Genomic DNA, 21318 nt, shown 5'->3' with positions numbered 1-21318 from the left:
TTTACACCAATATTTTATAGGTGTTGTATTGTCTGTGAGACATGCACCATTAAAATCGACTATCATTTAGAAAACAGTTGAGAGGTACATGGTAGGTGTGAGCAATTCATTACAAATTGATTTAACTTCACTCCGGCAGCCTCTTGGTTCTTTGCAAACAGCAACTCCTGCATAGCCTAAAGCATTCTAAAAGAAGTGTGACCTTTGTCCCAAATCCATCTGGCCATATGACCCTATGTAACATACTGGTCTCTCTCTGACTTTTCTAGACCCCATAAACAAGGCCATTAAGGTTGGTCCTGGGACCAAGGGAATATCATACTTAATGGATTGTTCCCTTACCACCCTCTAGCATTTTCATCTGGCTAAAATGAGTATCAAGCAGCTCTTAGGTATATTTGGAGGAGTCATGGAGGTGCAAAAAAAACCCCATACAACTTGGTACAGAGCAGGCGAATACATGGGAAAGAGGAAGGTGGAGCTTCATAACAAGGCAACAACCCCAGCCCCTCTTACCTTGTTTCTAAACTGAGTTTTATATACAAAACTTGGTGGTGTTTGTGGTTGTCTTAGCACTAGACACTCCTGTTCCCCTGTGCCCCTCTCCAATCAGATCCTGCTGCACTGGGGCCAGTTATCTGAGATTCCTTACAAACTGTAAATTCCTTGATTACCAAGTGAGGCTTTCCAATGCTCAGTTTCTGGAGAAGTCATCCTAATCTGACTTTGACCCAGGAACAGCTCTGCCCCAAGACACCTTATATTAATAGACTTTTAATTAATTAATAGATTTGTTTGTTGAATTGTATGTGACAAATGAAATTATAAAGCAGGTACCATTATACCTTTTTATAGCATGAAAATCTGCTATATATTTTAGAACACAGTCCACTAGTGCCTTGAGGAACTCAAAGTACTTTTCTGTTTTGTTTTCATCCTCATTGTAAGGAATGATACTAACAAGAAAATTGAGGTACCGATAGGTTATGTATTTCTGATGGAACCTTGGTGTGACTAACACCTTAATACACTAATGGTTTACTGACTTCTTACAAGAGATGACAAACCTGTTCCTTACTCTACTCTTGATATGTTTGCAAGAAGCAGATAATTCAGAATTTCAGAAATTATTTTATTAAAAATCAGAACAAACATTAAGGCACAGTAATACATCAAATTTTCAAGTAATGAAAATTCTTTGTTCTCAAATCAAACTTTCAATGAAGACATCATTCACTCTTTAATTACAAAAATATCATATTATTAAATGTTATCCCCAGCTTAACTTCATTCTCAAATGCATTTCCCCTAATTTTAGAGGCAGTTTTGCCCTCACATGTTTAAAAACATTCCCTTAAAAAAAACCTCGTTTTACTATACATGTGCATTTAATATTTTTAGAACTTTAATTAAGTGGATAAATTAACTCTTTAATTTAAGGCTTACTGTGTTTTCTATTGCTACTTGGTTGGTCTTGATTACAGAAAGGAACCAGAAGCATTAATTTAATAATCTAGTATAACATTCTCCAACTATACAGTTAACTGTAATCTAGTACAACAGACCAAAATTCCTTCAAGATAAAAGGTATAAAATTATGAACCTCATATGCATATTTATATACAAGGTCTTGACATTACAGTGGTACAAAAATACAGCAAATACTATACATCAATCAGCAACAACTTTCTGTATTACAGAGGAAATATTCTGGGTCCCTATAAGGCTATATTCTTGAAAGCTATTTGCACTAACAGTTAAGTCTTAGCAGATTCTGTCCACCAATCTGTTTAATAATAACGTCATGTTTCTTAGAGTTTTTGATCAACTAAGTGAACATGCTGCCCTTTAGATAAAACATACATTACTCTAACTCAAAGCAACAGATTATCACTTTAAAGATAAAAGAAAAAGGTGTACATTTAATAAAATCCAAGATGGTTCTAAATGCTTTGTATGGAAAGAGGCAGTCAGATAGGACAGAATACAAGGTTCCATATTACTCTTCTTCATATTCTCTTCAACAGGCAGTTATATAAATCAACAGACTGGTTGAATAGTAAGTTATTCTCCTTTTACCTGATCAAAAAGTGCTATCTTGGGAGTTTAAAAGAAGGTTCTATCCTATCTCATAAGGCACAGACTGAAACAGCCATAGGCAACAGCAACTAAAACAGTTATCAACAGCCCTAACATTTATGACAACCCTACGCAGAGACTCTCCTTAAACTGCTTCATTATAAGCTATAACCTATAATCCTCACTCCAACTAACTTTCAGTGTGAGAGCTATGAAGCCCCCTAAGTATGAAGCTACTTGGGAGCCCCTAAAGAAATCCTCAGCCCCATTACACTGAGGATGATGAATGCAGGAGTCTATGTCACAAATCTTACAGCACACCAATGCCAATAATTATGTGTATTTGCTACTGCACCACTAACCAGCAACATCTCCTTAAAAATATAAACTCTTATATTACATATCTAAAATTACATCCCAATGGAGGGGAGGGGAAAGAGAGAGATATTGCTTTCTCTGAGGGTGGGGAAAAAAAGTTTTTGAGTCAGAAAATTTCTTAAATGATTTTGATTACAGAAGGAAACATATGTATTCTTACAAACTTTAAGGTAGGAAAGAGGTCAGGTTGATTCAGAGGTAGTTTTCCCTATTATTCACAATCACCATCATCATTACCACCACCTTGTAGCTATCACAGCCAGATAACCCAGAACACTACATTTCTAAATTCCACTAGGATACTACAACAGAGTTATTTCCATTCCACCCCCACCTCCCCCAGGGCTGAAAGGTGTTAAATGTAAAGTGCTAGGAACCAGAAAGTAGAAACTCATCTCAGTTCTTTGAATAAGGGTAATTTCTGCGACAAGCATTTTTGTCCTATGCACATCTAATTGTGCTTAATACAAACACTTGAATCTAACACATTTACATATGGATCATTTTTGTGCTGGACAATTTTGTCCTATGCATGGTGGAAAGTAAAGTAAGCAAAGTTTACATCCCTGTTTATTATTTTTCTAAGACCTATGTCCCAACATAATGGCATGCCTCCACCAATGCTTTTAAGGGTATTTAAAATATCTGGCCTATATTCATGTGAAGACCTTTCATTTTCAAAAGGCTTGTTTAAAAAAAAAAAAGATTTGTTGAATATAAGAGGTCAACATTTTTGAAATATGTTACTAAATAGACATAGATTACAAACATAACAGAATTAATTCTCCTTATAAACATGCTTGAAAGTAGTAAGTAAAAGGATTTAAGTGAATTAGTGAAAGGAAAGGTAAATTCTTCATCTTCCCACAAAATTCCAGAAATATTTGCTAGTTAAGATTCTTAAAGCTAATTTTACCTATATTTTCTTAAATAACTTCTAACCTCACCAGGTCAATGCAGCTCCTTCAAAAGATAAACAGATCAGGTCACAATACTTTCAATCTAAATGTCAATTAAAGCCTTCTCCTTCTTTGGTTATAAAAGCAGCATTAATAACATTTGCAGATGATTCACATTTTCATCACACTATAAACTCACTTCATCTTAATGTTTAGAACATTTGATATTTTATAAAGATATTAAAACAAAGTGTGAAGTTATGCATTAGAATGTAAAGTTATAAATATATGATATAAAAACTGACATATAAAAATGTTGAGGATGGAATAAGAAGGCTTTAACACTTAGAAAGTTAACAATGATAAATTCAGTAGAGTGTCACAAAACATGTCAAGGTTATGGACAAAATGAGGTTGCTCTTTCCTTGGAAACTCAAGCATATTCGACTAACTGGCTGTTAGAAAGTCACAGCAGTACGCTACATTCCTTCCTCACACACATAAGAAGGTATTTCAAGTGGCCAACGTGGCTAACTAGGGCTCTCCACATACTAATTTACATAATGACAACAACAGCTGAGTGATCTTCTAGGGATGGCATGACTAACTTTGGAAATCCAAATGTAAGCAGAGACAGAATTTTCACCTCTTCACACCAGAGAGATGGCATAATGCTTGTACCATCCCCAGACTTAAAAAACAAAACTGAGATAAGCATTTTTATGCTAGTAGAAATGCTTATAAAGATTATCTTTTGTTTTAAACAAAAGAGCAAAATCAAGAAATGTATAAACATACTTGCACTTCAAATTTACCCATTCTTAATATAGAATCATTTTTATACATAAAAAAAGAAAAATATCAAATAATAAAGCATAAACCCAAGAGAACAAAATATGGTTGTGCAATACCACAGAAGACTCGCATTCCTTCTCAAAGTATAGAGAATGAGTATTTGTATTAAAGTTAAAAAAAATAAATAGCTATCTTGAAATCCCAAACTTTTACTCCCAAGAAAAGAGTTTCAAAAGAGTGCATACGTAATATCCACTAGGCAAGGACCTATTTTATGCACTTTTTATATGTAATACTTTAAATTGCTCCCAGAACTAGAGCAAACTAATTGACACTTAAGACAACATTCAAGAGTCACCTTTAAAAAAATTACAAATTCCTTCCCAATACCAGAGAATTTCATATTAATATGTATTTCTTCCATGATAACATAACAAAAAAAAATAATCAGACAACAAGCATTTATTAAGCGCCTTATGTGTGCCAGGCACTTTGTTAGGCGCTATGGATTTAAGGACCAAAAAAGCTAACAGTCCCTGCCCTCAAAGAGTTTACATTCTATCAGAGGAAACATCCCCCCCAATATATATAAATACATACATATATATGTACATATATATATACATATATACACACACACACACATATAGACATGCACACACACACACATATACACATACACACACACACACACACACACACACACACACACACACACACACACACACACACACACACACACACAGAGAAGAGATACCCGGTTATTTAGGGGGAAGGCACTAGATGCTGGGTGGGACAGATGACCAGGAAAGGCCTTCTGTAGCAGGTGCTGCTTGAGCTCAGTCTTGAAGAAAACCAGGTACTGTACGAGGTGGAGATGACTGGAGGTAGACATGCATTCCAGATATGGGGGACAGATCAATGGTACAGCACAGAAGCAGGAGATGGGAGTATCATGTACTCAAGACAAAAAGACCAGACGGCTGGACACTAATAATACATATAAATATATATGCACAGCTGGTGAAGATTTCTTAGAGCTTGGGTAAGAATGATTAACCAGGCTTCATTTATGCAGGCTCTAATTACATTATCTTTTCTGAAGATAACATTCTTTCTGACATTTCATATTTGGTCATCATTATTTCCTGAATGAAAGAAGGAATATTTCAATATTTACTATTTCTAATAGAATCCTATCCAAATTGTAACTTAGTTTCAACCTCTGAAATTCCATTATAAAGCATCCAGGTGGCTAATATACATACTGCTTCGTGAGACCATACAGTTCTTGCACGCCAACAATTTATAACACATCATCAGAAAAATTCAGAGAACTTAAGGGATTTTTTTCCTCACTGAAGAGATGGAGTGGTATATTCACTAAGAAACTATAGTAACCATGCAACCATGATCAAATCCTTGAAATAAGTATATTAAACTCCTTTTATTTTTACCAGAATTTATCTTCTAGGGGTTTTGGCTGCCATTCCATCTGCAATCATTTTCAAACTTTCTCTAATTTTCCTTTCTACAGTTCAGATTGTGTGTGCACATGGCAGCTCTAGATATAGAAAAAATAGATCTAACTCTATGTAAAAATATAATTTACCTCATCTGAGTCCACTAACACTGGAAGAGCCCTGAAACAGAGAAAAAGATTAGAATCACAATGCGATCATAAATCAAGACTCTCCTAGAGTCCAACTACAGGAGGGAGATGAGATTCCTTCTGCTTCATCCCAGAGGCCTAAGAGGCTTATTTCAGTTAAACAAAAGGGTTAAAGTGGAATGTTCTATGTTTTGATGTAGTGGTTTCCTGGGTATGAGTGGTCTTCAAACAGAGGACATGGAGATATCATAGAGAGGATTCATGCTTCAGGTACGTGCTGGACTATCTGAAGCCTAAGGCTCAATTTGAGATCAATCTCTAAGATGTCTGAAGTAAAAATTAACCTACATGACCATTTAGTTAATGCTGAAATTATTATGTCACCACATCACTCTATTCTGATGTTTTTACTCTGGTAAGGGAGTAGAAAAGACTAATAATAGTAGCTCCCATATTTCTAATATGCTTCAAGTAATTTGATCATAATAAACCTAATAGTAAACAGGGTGTGCATGAAGTTGTGTTTAGGGAGACAGTAGGAGAATTGGATGGTGGTATATCACCACTCTTGACTTAAAATGAAAAAAGTTTTTTTCCAGGAAAAATCTGTACGTAGAAGTAGAAATGCTGGCATGACTATTTCTGTAAGTCAGAATGGAATGAGAACTAAGTGATGTGCAAAGTGATAAATTTAGAGGAAGAAAAAGACCAGGTACCTTCTTTTTGCCACAGCACCACCATACTCACTAGCACAATGTAAGGAGTGTTGTGCTAGTGTTATAAAGAGATATCATGAATTGCTTGGCCCTGGGATTAATGGAAAACTGTAAAGTCTGGAGAGTTCCCACAAACACTACCTCTGCTGCCCCACTCTTTTTTATCATCAGCACAAAATCCAGTAATGCCTACATCTCAACAGCTTCATTACAATTCTCCACCATTCATTCTCCTATGACTCTCTCTTACAACTGGCCAAAACAAGACCCCAGGCATCTCAAGAATCATTCTGGCTTTCGTGTTCCTTTCCTTCTGGCCTCATAAATAAATTCAGATAACCTAGAAACAGCAGAAATTGCTGAGATCCTACTCCACCTTTAAGTTTTCATAAAATCACTGAATGGCTAGGAAGGACTGGACCATAAAGACCTCGGCATTCCAGACTGCCTGGAATCAGTTTAATCCATGGATGGGGGCTCCTACCAAAAATTTAAGTGTTGTCATCAAGAAGGGACTATTATTATGTAAACAGGGCATATGAGAAAAGAATTACATAATGAAAATCTGAGGCCCAGCCCTTTAAGCCATCCTAAGTGAAGCAAGAGAGGATATTTACATGTCTGTGAATGAAGAAGGAATATTTTCTTCTACCCACTTCAAATCTTCATCCTGAAAAAAGGAGAAATATTACTAAATACTATTTATCAGTAGCAGGTCAAACACTTTATCTTCACAGAGTTTATCGTACACAATATCTTTACCTAAACCTTTTTGGTAAGGTATTCCTTTAAACTTCATGATTTAATCCTAGATCATATTTAGCAACTGTTTGGTTTAAAAAACCTTTAATATGATGCCCAAAATGCATGGCAAAGCCAGCACAGATGCAAGATTCATGATAATGAGAGGTTTTAACTGTGTGGCTATCTACTAGGTATGTCTCTGATAAATGTATAGGATCTGATAAATTCTTGACCTGCCTTCATGACAATTTCATCATTCAGAAAGTAGAGGAAAAAAACAAAGGGAGGAATTTATTGGAGAAATTAAGCAATGGGAACCTTAAGAGGAGCTGTCTATGCCGAAGATCAAAAGAGATTAGCAAAGGAATGCTGGCCATAGTCTGACAGATACTTATAAAATGATAGATTTCAAAGACAGATTCAATAGGATCCCATGGACCAAATCTCTAAAAGAGAAATGCTTTCAAAGGGAATGTGTCTTTTAGGAATTCATTTTGATTTCACATTCATAAATTTTTCTGTTGGGGAAGAAAGAACAAAGTATCTGAACTAAAAAGAGGCTAAGAGTTGCACAGGGACCACAATGACAGGCTCAGATTTAAAAACAACATGCAGAAGAGATGAAAGAAATAGCAGGTAATTGAAGACCAATCTAAGAGCGGCACAGTCTTGCAAGAGTAACATCAACAATATTAAAGCTTAGTATGAACTGTGGCTGATAATAAATAGCAAAACTACAAAAAAAGACATCTTAGATTTGTTTGGGCAACAAGTTAACCAAGAGCAGGATATTTCCATGGCTTCAGATAACTGTAATGGACAGTGAAGAATGAACTACTTAACTACTTTGCTTCTACTTTCTCTACTAAGAAAATGATTTTCAGATTTGGAAAGACAAGTGATTAACAGGGAACTGAACCCAAGTTAAGTAAAAGAACAAGGAGACAGAACCTAACTGCCCTAGATGAGTTCAAGCAACTAGCCAGGATGAATTCCATTGTAGGGTGCTGACAACTTATGGATCTGATTGATGACGAGCCACTGTCTTATCACTTCTGATCAATCACAGAAAACAACAGATGTGTCACAAGAGCAGCATGACACAGGAAGAACCCCACACTATGATTAGAATTAAGAGGGTGTAAAGATAAATCCTGGCTCTGCATTTACTACCTGTGTGACCCAGGTCAAGTCACTGAAGCTCACTGGAGCTGTTGCCCATCTGCATGAAAAGTGGTGGTTAGTCTAGATAATTTCCAAAGTCTAAAATGCTATAAGCAGAAATGTGATGATTATTGAGCCATAAGAATAAGCTGAACCAAACTGACCTTATTTCTTTATTTGACAGTTACTACACACTGGTCATAAGTGGCATGTCCTATATGGTATATAGGTCCTATACACCATTACCTGGATTTTAACAAAGCATTCAACAACATCTCTTAAGACAATATATCAAGAATAAGACTGAGAGTTGTGAATTAGATGACAGTAAAGTTAGGTAAAGTTGGGTCAACAGGCAGATCCAAAGAATGATAATTCTTTAGGATCAACATCAAGGGGGAGGGACAATTCTAGTGTAGTGCTATAGGTCACTTTATCTTTGACTCTGTTCCATTCAACATGTGCATCAATGACACAGTTAGAGATATAAATGGAATGCTCATCAAATTTGCTAAGACATGCAGCTGGGAGGGACCTTTAATATACTGGTTGAAAGAACTAGACCCCAAAAAATCTCAACAAGCTGGAATAATAAACTAAATCTAGGAATAGGAAATTAATATAAATAAGTATGAAGTCTTACACTTAAGTTTAAAAAACTGCACAAGTAGACACAGCTAGGTAGTTTGTCTGAAAAAAATATAGAGGTTCAAAGAGATCAAATAAAGCGGAAAATGACCCACAGATACAAAAATATTTAAAGCAGCACTTTTGGTGGTAGCAAAGAATTGGAAACTAAGGAAGTACCCATCAACTGGGGTACAGCTGAATAAGTTATGGTACATGAATGCTGGACCATGATTGTGTTTTAAGAAATGATGAAGGGGACATTTTCAGAGAAATCCGGGAAGACCTGTATGAACTGCTGCAAAGTAAGTTGAGCAAAACCAGGAGAACAATTTATACAACAATAACAATACTGTAATTAATTATAATACTGTAACAATATTATAGCTGGTTACAATATTGTAACAATATTGTATTTGAAAGACTTAGGAACTTTGATCAATGCAATGCCCAACAAACTTGAGAAGACTCAATGCTGAAACATGCTGCCTGCATCCTGATGGAGAGGTGATGGGCTCAGAGTACGGAGTAAGATGTGTTCTTCTGGACACGGCCAATTCAGCAATTTGTTTTCTTGATGATACATGTTTATAATAGTGGTTTTACTTGTCTTGCTTTCTCAATAGGAGAAGTAAGAGGGGAGGTGAAAAAAAGAGAAGGTAGATCATTTTTAAAAAATAAAACTTAATTTTTTAAAAATATGGAGGCTTAGTAGATTGCAGGTTAAATACGAGTTAAGATAACAAAAAATGCTAACGAATTTCGTGCTAGATTAAGAATATCTAAAATCCTGGACTAAGGAAGTGACAACACTCTGACCTGCCGGTCACACCATATATCAAGTACTGTGTTCAGTTCTAGATGCCACATTTTAGGAAGAAAACTGACCAACCAGAAAATAGCCAGAAGATGGTGAAGGAACTTGAGGTCATACCACACAAGGAAGAGAACAAGAGGTGCTTAGCCTCAAGAGAAGATTTAGGGGGAACTAGATAGCTATCAACAAGTACCATGTGAAAGAGAGATTAGACTTTTTGCTTGGCCCTAGAGGGTAGAACTGGGAGCAAGGGGTAGAAGTGACAATGAGGTAGATACAAGCCTGGTGCAAGGAAAAACTTCCTAATAATTAGATCTATTTAAAAGTAGTATGTGCTGTCTCAAGAGGTAATGGGCTCCATCCCACTAGACTGGTTAGACTAGCTACCCTCTGATACTCCTTTAAAGACATTTATATTGCAATAATGATATTGACACACAGCTGATAACATCTTGCCTAATATAAGAAATCATCTTAGCTGACTTCAAAAATCTTAGGTAATGACACATTTTTAAATGCTTAGAATTTTTCAATCTTTGCTTAAAAATCTCAAATGATTACATATTATATGAGATATCTTCCATATCCTAAACCAAAATATCCTGGCTACTTTCTCTTCTTTTTTCTGTAAACACACACCCACATACACCCATACTCCTACCCCCACCCCCACAAAACTTAAATAACTGCTATTGAATGAAAGGGACATACATTTGCATCCTAACAAATACTAGAATGCTCCCACCTATTTTTATTTTTAAAAATTATACTTACAACACTATTAGAAGAAGCAGGTACAGGTGTTCCGTTGGAAACAGTTTTTGAAGCTCTTAGCTTTATGCCTTCAGCTGTAAAAGAAGAAAAACTATATATAAATTTTTACAAAGAGATAGCCTTTTTTGAAGCCACATACCTAATAGCTCAAAAAGAAAATGTAAAGAATTTCACGTGTGTGTTACACACACACACACACACACACACACACACACACACACACACACACGCACACATGGCTGTTTCAAAGAACCATATTCTATCCCTAAACTATTACATTTAGCCTATGGTTACACTAAATAAATCCCTGAGGTCTTAGATCTCCATGACAGGGCTAAACACTACATAAGGTAGCAAAAGTGTTCAGTTGACCAATGTGAACTAGTTTTAGATGTTTTTCTAATACTGTGTCACTGGCAGAGGAAAATGGATTGGTTTCACTTAGTAATCTTCTTTGCATCTTTTAGTAAAATCAAGTTTCCCAAGTTGCTAGTTTGAATCATAGGCTGGAGAAAAAAGTTTAACTGCCTTTTTCATGATTCCTTCTCTCTAACCACCAATCTCCAATAATTTAAAATTTGGCTAGAACTATATACTTCTATTTTAAAAAACCAAAAAGAAACAATAATGCCCACAGCATTCTGAGCATGATATTCAAGAATCAAAACAAATTTCCATAGATGCATAACTTTTTCGTTAGATAAAATGTAGATACTTGGGCCTAGTGCATGTGGGAGGTAGAAAACCAGCATGAATTATTAAAACTTTCTTCAGAATATTATTGTTTTTGGTCTTCCTAGCACCAGAATCTAGCACAAGGCCTTGTACCTAATAGAGACACCAAGTTACACATAATAAATGTATGTTGACCTGAAATGACTTGTACAGGTATCTTATATTTATGAACAGGTACTGATCTACACAGTGATTATAAACTAATATGCTACAAATGGGATTGGCTTCACACATAGGTTAAGCTATGCTGTATTTCAGTCTAGTGATTCCTGAAACCCTGTTACTCATGGTTTCATTCTATTGAGTTAAACAATTTATTTCTAAGAATGCACTTAAAATACAAATATCTTACATGCAACAATAAATGATGAGATACTCTTCTTGGTAGAGAGGCAGAATGTTGTGGAAACTATTAAATGTAATGGCTATGATTATTCTTGTGTAATTCTTTTTTCTTTGTTACAAGATGGGGGTAGGTATTGGGAGGTTTAAACAAGAAGCATCAGTAAAACATCAAAACAAATACATGTAGCTCCAAGCAGGTAGCACATTAAGACCCTAACATGTTATTGTGAATTATTTCATACAATCAATTTCATTCCTGAGTTACAGGAAACACACGGAGGGAAGCAGAGGAGTGTTTTTGTTTTGGGCGTTTGGGGGGGAAGATGTGAGGTGAAAGGAATAAAGAATATCAGAACACCACTGACAAACTTTGTTCTTACTTCAATATTGCCCACATTTCCCCTGACTATAAGACATAACTACAAGATGTTGAGACGTACCATTTTAAGTTGGTTAAACTACATTTTCCACAATATTTTTAGACATCTATGGAACAAAGTGAAGATAGGACAATATATAGATAAATGAATATCTACCAGGAAAAAAAACTAAGCATTATTAAACAAGAGAAACCAAAATAAGGTAGTAGGACAAAAATGAAAAAAGGAGAAAATTATATTGCTTTTCCAATTGTACTTCCTTTAAACTACTGAAGTTAGTGCTTTAATAAGAGCTGGAACAGAAAAGGCTAAAGTGTAAACATTAAAAGATGTTAACAGGAAAAACTTTCAAACAATGACTGGCAAAAGTAACAAAATCCATAAATACAAGGAAGTAGAAATTAACTTTATTTTGGTGGTTACTAGAACTTAAATAGCATAGAGAAGGAAAATGCCCAAGAAATCACAATGAAAAGTTTTAAGGAATAAGACCTACAAAGAAAAAGACTCAAGTCATTGTGAGTGATTTTTACAATACAATGGCTAGTCCAGAGGTTAATAAATGCTGCTGATAGCCTCTGAAAAAGTTCTATTAATCTAGAAAAACACTCTGAACAAATTTTGAATCCTAGAATATAAGGGCAAACATGTAAAAGTTTCAATTGCAATAAGACTGATCTCATATATTCTACCTACATTAAAACTATTCCCCCTCTGCCCCTCCCCCTTGCCATAAAGCATATCTAAGACAACTGTGTGGTGTTTGATATTTTTTTTAATACATAGGAATACTTTGCTTAGACTACCTTTTTAAAAATAAGATACAGCAATTGATCTGATTAAATAAGTATCATAAAAGACCACAAAACAAATAAACTTACCTAAATTTTCAGATACCACTGTGAATTCTTCAATTTCATCATCTGAATCATCTATTAAGGGTGTAAAAGCATATCTACACAAAAAGAGCAAAGAACAATGTGAATACTGTGCTTTTACTAGTTTATATCTATTCAAAACATTTTCTTGTTCAAAATGTTCTCAATATAAAAAACACTAGTCCTTTAAGAAAAGTTTCTTTTTTTAAAAAATAACTAACCTAAAAAATTAGAATAACCTAATAAGGTGTTAGAAAGTATAATCTTGTCCAGATTTATCCAGACACTGCTCTTTTTTAAAAAAGCACAGATGACTGAAGAGGAATTGGAAATTAATTTGCTGATTTAAGAAATCAGGTGCTGGACTACTAGGTTTCTGGTACTTTTCCCAGGAAATGATAGTGAAAAAGCATCACTTTTCAACTAGGAAAAAAAAGTTTTATGAGCCCTGTCATATTAAGCTGGTATAATAACTCCTTCTTCATCAACCTGTTTCTCTCATGTAGGAAAAGTAGAAAATTTGTGAACTCTGGTGCTAAAGTTAATAGTATTAATCTTTTTAGACAATCAGAAATACCAGAAAAGCAAACTGAGGTCTTCCACGAAAGGGAAAAAAAATGTTAGAGCTGTAAGGGACATCAGAGATCACCCAATCTAACTGCCCTACTTTATAAATAAGAGAACTTGAACTCAAATTGGTGAGGACTTACCAAACATAACCCAGTAAGTTAGCAGGGCAAAGATTAGAACCGAGGCCTCCTGCAACTCAAGGGTCTAGTGGTCTCTTTCCTACACAATACTACCTCCTTTTAATTAGCCTGAGTAGCCCAGGCACGATAACTAGATCCTCTAAGGCTGAAACAACAGTTACAGCTAAGCGCTAAGCAACTCAGGGACGCTTCAAAAACAGCTCAAAGTACCTCAAAATAGGAGACACTGAACTGAATCAAACCTAGAAGTAAAGGACAAAGCTAACCATTATAGTTTGACATATAAATCAACATTTCTAAGTTTCAATATTACAAAATCAAGATAACATTCAGTGAGAAAAATGAAGTTAGTAAATACAGTTAAAAAATCAGTGGAAAGATATTAAACCTTATCTTAGGCATTCATTTCTTTTCAAAGTTCCTCTAAATTAATCCAAATGTATGGAAATAAGAGCTATTCCCCAATTGATAAATGATTCATGAATATGAACACGTAGTTTGCAAAAGAAAAAATCCAAACTATCTATAGCCATATTAAAAAAAATGTTCCAAATCACTAAATGCAATTTCATTCTGAGGTCTACTTATAAGATTGGAAAAGCTGACAAAAACGGAAAATGACAAATGTTAGGGGGGAGGGCCTATAGGATCACAGATACTTTTAATGCATTGTAAGTGGAGCTGTAAATTGGTCTAACCATTCTGGAAAGCAATTTGGAACTATGTTCCAAAAGTCCAAAAGTTCCAAAGTCACTAAAGATGATTACCAGTTACTAGGCCTATGCCCCAAAAAAGATCAAAGAAAGGACTCATATGTACAAAAATAATTAGAGCGGCTCTTTTTGTTGTGTTAGAGAACTGGAAACTATGGAGTTACTATCAACTGAGGAACAGTTGAACAAATTATGGCATATGAATATGACTCTACAGTGCTGTGGAAAACTGAAGAGGTGGTTTTAGATAAAATTGAGAAAACTGTATTAATTGAAGCAGAATGAAGTGAATAGAACCAGCAGAACAATATATACAGTAACAACATTCTAAAAGCAAACAAACTTTGAAAGACTTAACAACTATGATCAACATAATGACTACTATTCCAGAGGCTGGATAATGAAGAATGCCATCCACCTCCTGACAAAGTGGTAAACTGATCCAAATACTGAATGAGGCATGCCTTTTTGGACATCACCAATTTACAAATTTGTTTTCACTTGACTATGCATATTACTTTCAAGGGTTTCATTTTTATTTTTTTTCAATGGGGTAGGAAGGGAGAGGTAGTGGGAGAGAAAGAAAATAAAAGCTTGTTAATAAAAATAAAATTTAATTAAAAAGTGAAAAAGCAGGATGCAGAATAGTTTTGGACAAGGGCATTGTGGCAGTTTGCTTTGTTGGACTATGAATATTGGTTATAAAGGTTTGTTTTTATTTTTTTTCTTTTAAATTAAAGGTTCATGGAAGGGAAAGAAAATAAATGCTCATTAAATGAAAAAATCAAATAAAAAAACAAATGTGATGCAAAAACAAAAGATATCAATACAAATAAGATTAAAAAAATTTAAAGACAAAAAAGGTCTTCTAAAATGCTTACTGCTTTGTATAGTTTTAGTTAATTTCTTTTCCACATAAAAAGAAAGAACAGTATGCTTTTCTCAGATGCTCTGCAGTGTTGATACACAGAAACTTTATCAGACTACTGCCAGTGGCCTTAGGTTTTTGGTAGATGAATAAACCCTTTCTGGTAGCAGAGAATGGAAATGATGAAGCAACAAGTGACAGTAAAAGTTATTTTTCTGAAGGCAAATACATACTTTTTTCCTCCTAGATATAGAATATGATTTTGTAAAACATCTGGCCACAAAACACTACTACTGCATATTCCAAATACCTTTGATTATTTGCTGATGGTCTCCATAAAAACATTATTACTAGAAGAATGAGAGAGAAAAGGAATCTCCAAAATGCATCATCAACCCACAGTTCCATCCAGTCCTGTAACAAGGAAGATTCAAAAACACATGCAACTTAATTCATCAAGAAATTAATTCACTTATGAAAGAAACTGCTTAGTATTTTACTATTATCAGTGGATGCTACATGAACAAAAAAACCAGAGCTCTCTCTTTACAGTACACATTAGCCCAGAGCGATTTGCCCAAGGTGAAATAGAGAAAGTTAATAGATGAACTGGGTTTATATCAATCAATAAACACTTATTAAGCATGTACAATCTGCCAGGAACTATGCTAAGCACCAAGAATACAAAAAAGAGGCAAAAGACAGTCTCTGCCCTCAATGAGCTCACAATCTAACGAAGACAACAATAGGCAAATACATACAAAAAAAGCTACATTCTGAATAACTAGAAAATAATTAACAGAGGGAAGGTACTAGAATTAAGAGGGACTAGGACAGGCTTGACTTTAGTTGGAAGACAGAGAAGTCAATGGGCAGAGCTGAAAACAGAGTGCATTCCAGGCATGAGGGAAAACCTGAAAAAATGCCTGCAGTGACTTTTTCATGGAACAATCAACAGGCCAGAGTCACTAGATCAAAGAACATGTGGTAGAGAGTAAGATCTAAAAAAACTGGAAAGGTAGGAGGAGGCTAGGTTATGAAGGGCCTTGGCAAAAGACTGGATATAGGAAATGAGAGATAATAAGGAGTCAAAGATGACTCCTACATAGTGAGCCTGAAGGACTGTGAGGATGGTGCTGCCCTTTATAATAATGGGGAAGGATTTAGGAGGAAAACATAATTCTGATTTGGACATACTGAGTTTAAGATGTCTAGTGGACATTTAATTCAAGATGTATGAAAGGCAGCTGGAGATGCAAGATTGGAGGCTGGCAGAGAAATTGGGGCAGGACAGGTAAATTTGAGAAACATCAGCATAAAAATGGTAATTACATCCACAGGAGCTGATGAGATCACCAAGTGAAGTAGTATAGAAGAGGAAGAAAAGAGGGCCCAGGACAGAACTCTGAAAGATCTAAATTATAGGAGCATGATCTTCTAAAGTACATTTAATTTATATCTAAGTTAGCACTGTCATTTATCAAGATTCAATCCTTGATACAAAATTCCTAATGCAAACCTTTTTTTCCAGGCATTCTAGCTTCACTGTTTAAGAGTCTTTAAGCAAGAAGCTGTGTGGGACAGCAGAGCAACTGTAGTACTAGCTCTGCTACTTGCTGGCAGCTGTGTGACACTGGGCAAGTCACTTACTCTAACTGAGCTTCAGTTTCTTCAACTATAAATTGAAAATAACAAAACTAGCAATACCAACTGCACAGGGTTGTTGTCAGGATCAAAGGAGAAAAAGGATGTAAAGCACAATGCAACTTTACATTTCATTTCTACAGTTGTAAAAGCCTCTGGTTTGGGAGAAGTGGGTAGAACTCTGGACTTGAAGTCAAGAAGACATGAGTTAAATCTAACTTTATACACTTACTGTGTGACCCATGGCATGTTGCTTATATAGATAATAGCACCGACTTCCCAGCATTGTAGTAAATTAAAATGCAATTCTCCAAAGGCATTATTGCTATGCATGCATTTAAATAAATCTGATTCTTAAAATTCTTTCTCTACTGATGGTAGGATAATCAAATGAGATAATATTTATAAAGTACTTAGCATAGTTTTTGGCCGTGGTGGGTGCTTTATAAAACTTTCCCTCTCTCCCTTCTTCTCTCTTCCCCTCCCTTCCTCCTTCCTTTGCTTCCCTCCCTTCCTCCCTTTTCCTTCTTCCCTTTCTCTACCCTTCCTTCCCTCCCTCCCTCCTTCCTATTTATTTCTTCTCTCCCTCCCTCCCTTCCTCCCTTCATTCCACAAGGAGAATGCAACATTTATTTAATTTATAATTTAACAATTAAACATTGTACTTAAATAGAATTATACTTACAGACTGACATTCTGCTAATCTAAACTTTTTAGTTGTCCATATCATAAATACTATAGAAGCTGAAACAAAGAAAAGTTATCTTTAAAAGAATGATCAATGCTAAAAAAAATCAACATAATAAATATAATTAAATAGCTTACCCAATATAGCAAAAATCAGAGTGTTTGTGAAGTGTCTGTAGAGTGAAAATTTCACTGTGTTCTTTCTTAGTTTTAGGGTCTTCATAGTTTGTGCCAAACTTACAAATATGTACACATACGTACTAAGGAAAGTAATTTTTTTAATAACAGAGAAAAAGAATAAATAAGCCAAAACTCAAATTTCTACTTTCATTCCATTCTAAAATAATTCCAAATTAAAATACCTATGTTAAACTGTTTTTTAAAATAGTAAAACGTAGGAAATGCTATTAAAGCTAGTAATTCTATCTCAATTCCACTTTTCTCATGTTAATGTACAACTCAGTGCTGTCTTTAAATGAACATTCTTAAAGATATGAAATGAATAAAGTTTATGACCACATTTCTGAATGTTTTTGTGCTTTGTCTTAGGAAAATAAAGCACTATGTAAATGCAAGTTTATTTTGTTATCCAGAATTCGGCCCTTTTTGTACAAGTCATTGGGTGCAAGTGCCACACTCCCTGGAAGGAGCTACACTCATATGAGTAGAGCATGTGTTCAGAATCACAGGAGTTAAGAGACAGAAGGGATCTCCTCGACCTTCTAACCCAAGCCACACACAAAAGGAATCTCCACTGGAACAAACACTTGTCCAGATCCTACTTGAAGAACTCCAAAAATGGGGAAAACACCACCCCCAGAGGAAGCCACTTTTGGAAAGCTTGAAAAGTGAAATGTCCTTCCTTCAGGAGATGAGATCCCCCTGCATGTAGGTCTTCCAGTAGAGCCCGGAGGACTATTTGTCAGGTATGTCATGTGTGGGGATTCCTACTATGCTATGTGAAATATGGGTTAAACCAGAATGCCACCGAGGATCCTGTGATTCTGAACACAAGTTGTACTGACAGATATGCAACAGTCTACAGGAAGCATGCCATATGCACTATAGTGTGGTGTCCAAAACAGATCTAATTCTATTTACATGTCACCTAGCATTTAGAAAGGATTTTTTTCAAAGTCTCATTAGTCTAGTTGCACATTACCCACCTGTCCTAAATAGGTCAAATATTATCTCTGCTTATACATAAAAAACTAAGTCCAACAAAATAAAGTGACTCTCCAGATATCAAAAATACAGTTGAGCCTAGATAGGTTCTATCTAGGCTTTTCAACCCATGCCTTTTTATAACAGGTTACATTAGGTAGTTTCATATATGAACTGCTCACTTGCCATATAAAAACAGGATGTCCCAAATTAAGTTGGTGAAGCTTAAAACTGTACTAAGACTTTGAGGATACACTATATTTACCTTTATTAAAATGTTTCCTATAAAGACAGTTTTAGGGGATAAAAGCACAAAGCAGATAATTTACACTCAAAAACAAACAAAAAAACTCATATTCTACTCTACACTTAAAACTAATGTTTAACATTTTAAAGGATCAACATATTTCAAAGGCAAGACTAAAAATCAATTAAGCTTTGCTTCTATGTGTCAACCAACTTATATTAAAGTCACACAACATAACATCCTCCAACATAACTTAGACTTTCTAAACACCTGTAGCAGAAGAGCTGACTAAAAACATCTCAAATTTTTCTATCAGGAATTAAAAGGCCATATGATAGGCCAAAGAATACAAGAAAAGAAGTAATTTAATTCAAATTTGAAACTGGCAGAAAAGGCATTTATCATTAGGCAGTTATAATATTTGGGCAACATTTAAGACACTATTCAAAAGTCAAGTGAAAGGAGGAAAATAAGCTGGTGCAATAAACGGAAACAAAGCAATAACTCCTATTAACATGCTTGCTGTAGTTAGAAAAAGGATATCCACCAGCATAAGCCAGAATCAAGCAAAGCCAAAGGGATGCTGGCCAGAGGAACAAGATCAGATTCTTTTGCCTGCATCAAAAAAGCCAAAAGTCTGAGTCACAAATATATATGTGCTAAAATCATTAACTTGACTTTTTCAGAATTTTTTCTTCCCGCCAAACTACTAGCTAACCTGGATTTGTTAAAATTAACTCAAACTCACATATGCTGTTACAATTTTTTACCCAATAAGCCTTATCTCTTTGTTGCTGTCTTGACGCCACTTGGAGTTTTCTTGGCAAAGGTACTGATGTGTTTTGCCATTTCCTTCTCCAGTTCATTTTACAGATGAGGAACTGAGGTAAACAGGGTTAAGTGACTTGCCCAAGGTCATACAGCTAGTAAATGTCTAAGGCCACATTTGAACTCAGGAAAATGAGTCTTCTTGACTTCAGGCCTGGCACTCTATTCGCTGCACCACCTAGATGCCCTAATCTTAACTCTAGATATAAACTATTCAATATTCACTTTGTAGTTCATAGCCAGGTAGAAAATTCATTAGTTCTCTACAATGATACAATAAAATATTCATTTCCATGAGGTGAAGGTATAACTTTAATATTTGACAATGAAAACAGAATTATCTATCCAATCAGAAAATATGTATTTTCAAAATCCAGGCTCATAATTTGGATTTCTCCACTATTTATTTAATAATTCAAGATAATTTTAACTTCCAGATGTTTCTCATAACTATTTCTTCATTTTTTATAACCATCTGTATGATATAAATCTGCACATTAGGTTTTTTATCTTTGAATTTGAGCCATTAAGTTTAATACCTTGCTTTTCAGAAATGGGGGAATTTCTATGCTTTACATGAAGGCCATATGTAATCCTGTCTAAAACATCAGAATGCAATTATAGTTATCAGAATCTGTGATTCAAGTTTCCTGAAAAATGTATTAAAGTCACTTTCCCTGTTGGTACTACCCTGTGGGTAGTTTTTTTTTTAAATTTCTGTAGTTCAGCCCTATAAAATTCTCCTTAAGAAAAAGCCATGCAGATTTAGGTCTACTGCCTACTGTTCCCCTAAAGACCTAGCTCAACTTTTACAGCCCCTAAATATTTATGTATGTATTACTTTAAGACTAGGCAGATTCCAGAAAAGGATGAGAAGTTTTAGTACAAAATTATGTTGAGGAAAGATGAAAAGCTTCAAGATTTAATGAGAAAAGCCAAAGCAGCAACAAAATTTATCTGCAAAAGATTTTTGTCTTTTAAGACTCTACAAATGTTGACATTTTTTATCTTTTATATGTAAATCTGGCTAGCTTTTCTAATTAATGAAGTTATGCCAGCTTATGATTCCACAGCATCCTGGGATCAAATGACATGTCTGAAATATATTTTTGCTAAAGGGAAATGCCACAAATATCTAGCATTTTTAGATAAAATAAATAGTAAAATTAAAATAGGGTACTGAATCATACCAGCATCTGAAAAGATTCCCTTTAGATATGAAAATAAGATCCACTAACAGTAGGCATTAATAAAAAATAGCAACATATTCACAATCTTTCACTTAGGAAAATTTCACTCCAGCTTCATCTTTATACAAGCAGCTCTGAATGCTACACAAGTAGGCCCATCCACCTCTTTACTTCAATCATTAAATGATGTATAACTCTGCCAATGAAAGTATATCCTTTACCAATAGCTTGCTACCTTTAAGATTTAGCAGACATTGATATGGCTCAAAAAGTCATCATCCTTCAGACAATCTGGTAATGAGTCTCTCTTTACTATGCCTGAGC

General features: G+C 35.0%; 1 protein-coding gene across 1 annotated transcript in view; it reads right to left on the bottom strand.

Moving 5' to 3' along the window:
• Positions 1–1118: 1118 nt before the first annotated feature.
• The window catches only part of TMEM87B (transmembrane protein 87B), a 52701-nt gene continuing 32501 nt past the window's right edge, over positions 1119–21318 (bottom strand). Inside the window, exons 11-19 of the mRNA XM_020989438.2 lie at positions 19520–19591; positions 17704–17812; positions 17564–17622; positions 15545–15648; positions 12947–13020; positions 10606–10679; positions 7097–7149; positions 5764–5794; positions 1119–5299 (exon numbers count right to left, since the gene is read on the bottom strand). Coding sequence (XP_020845097.1) covers positions 5237–5299; positions 5764–5794; positions 7097–7149; positions 10606–10679; positions 12947–13020; positions 15545–15648; positions 17564–17622; positions 17704–17812; positions 19520–19591 — 639 coding nt within the window. The 3' untranslated portion in view covers positions 1119–5236. The remainder of the gene's footprint in view (positions 5300–5763; positions 5795–7096; positions 7150–10605; positions 10680–12946; positions 13021–15544; positions 15649–17563; positions 17623–17703; positions 17813–19519; positions 19592–21318) is intronic.

The sequence above is a fragment of the Phascolarctos cinereus genome, unplaced genomic scaffold (assembly GCF_003287225.1).
Source record: "Phascolarctos cinereus isolate Bilbo 61053 unplaced genomic scaffold, phaCin_HiC Scaffold_2;HRSCAF=192, whole genome shotgun sequence".
NCBI lineage: Eukaryota > Metazoa > Chordata > Mammalia > Diprotodontia > Phascolarctidae > Phascolarctos > Phascolarctos cinereus.
The sequence above is the reverse complement of the archived record's forward strand: the minus strand, read 5'-3'. Positions and strand labels throughout refer to the sequence as shown.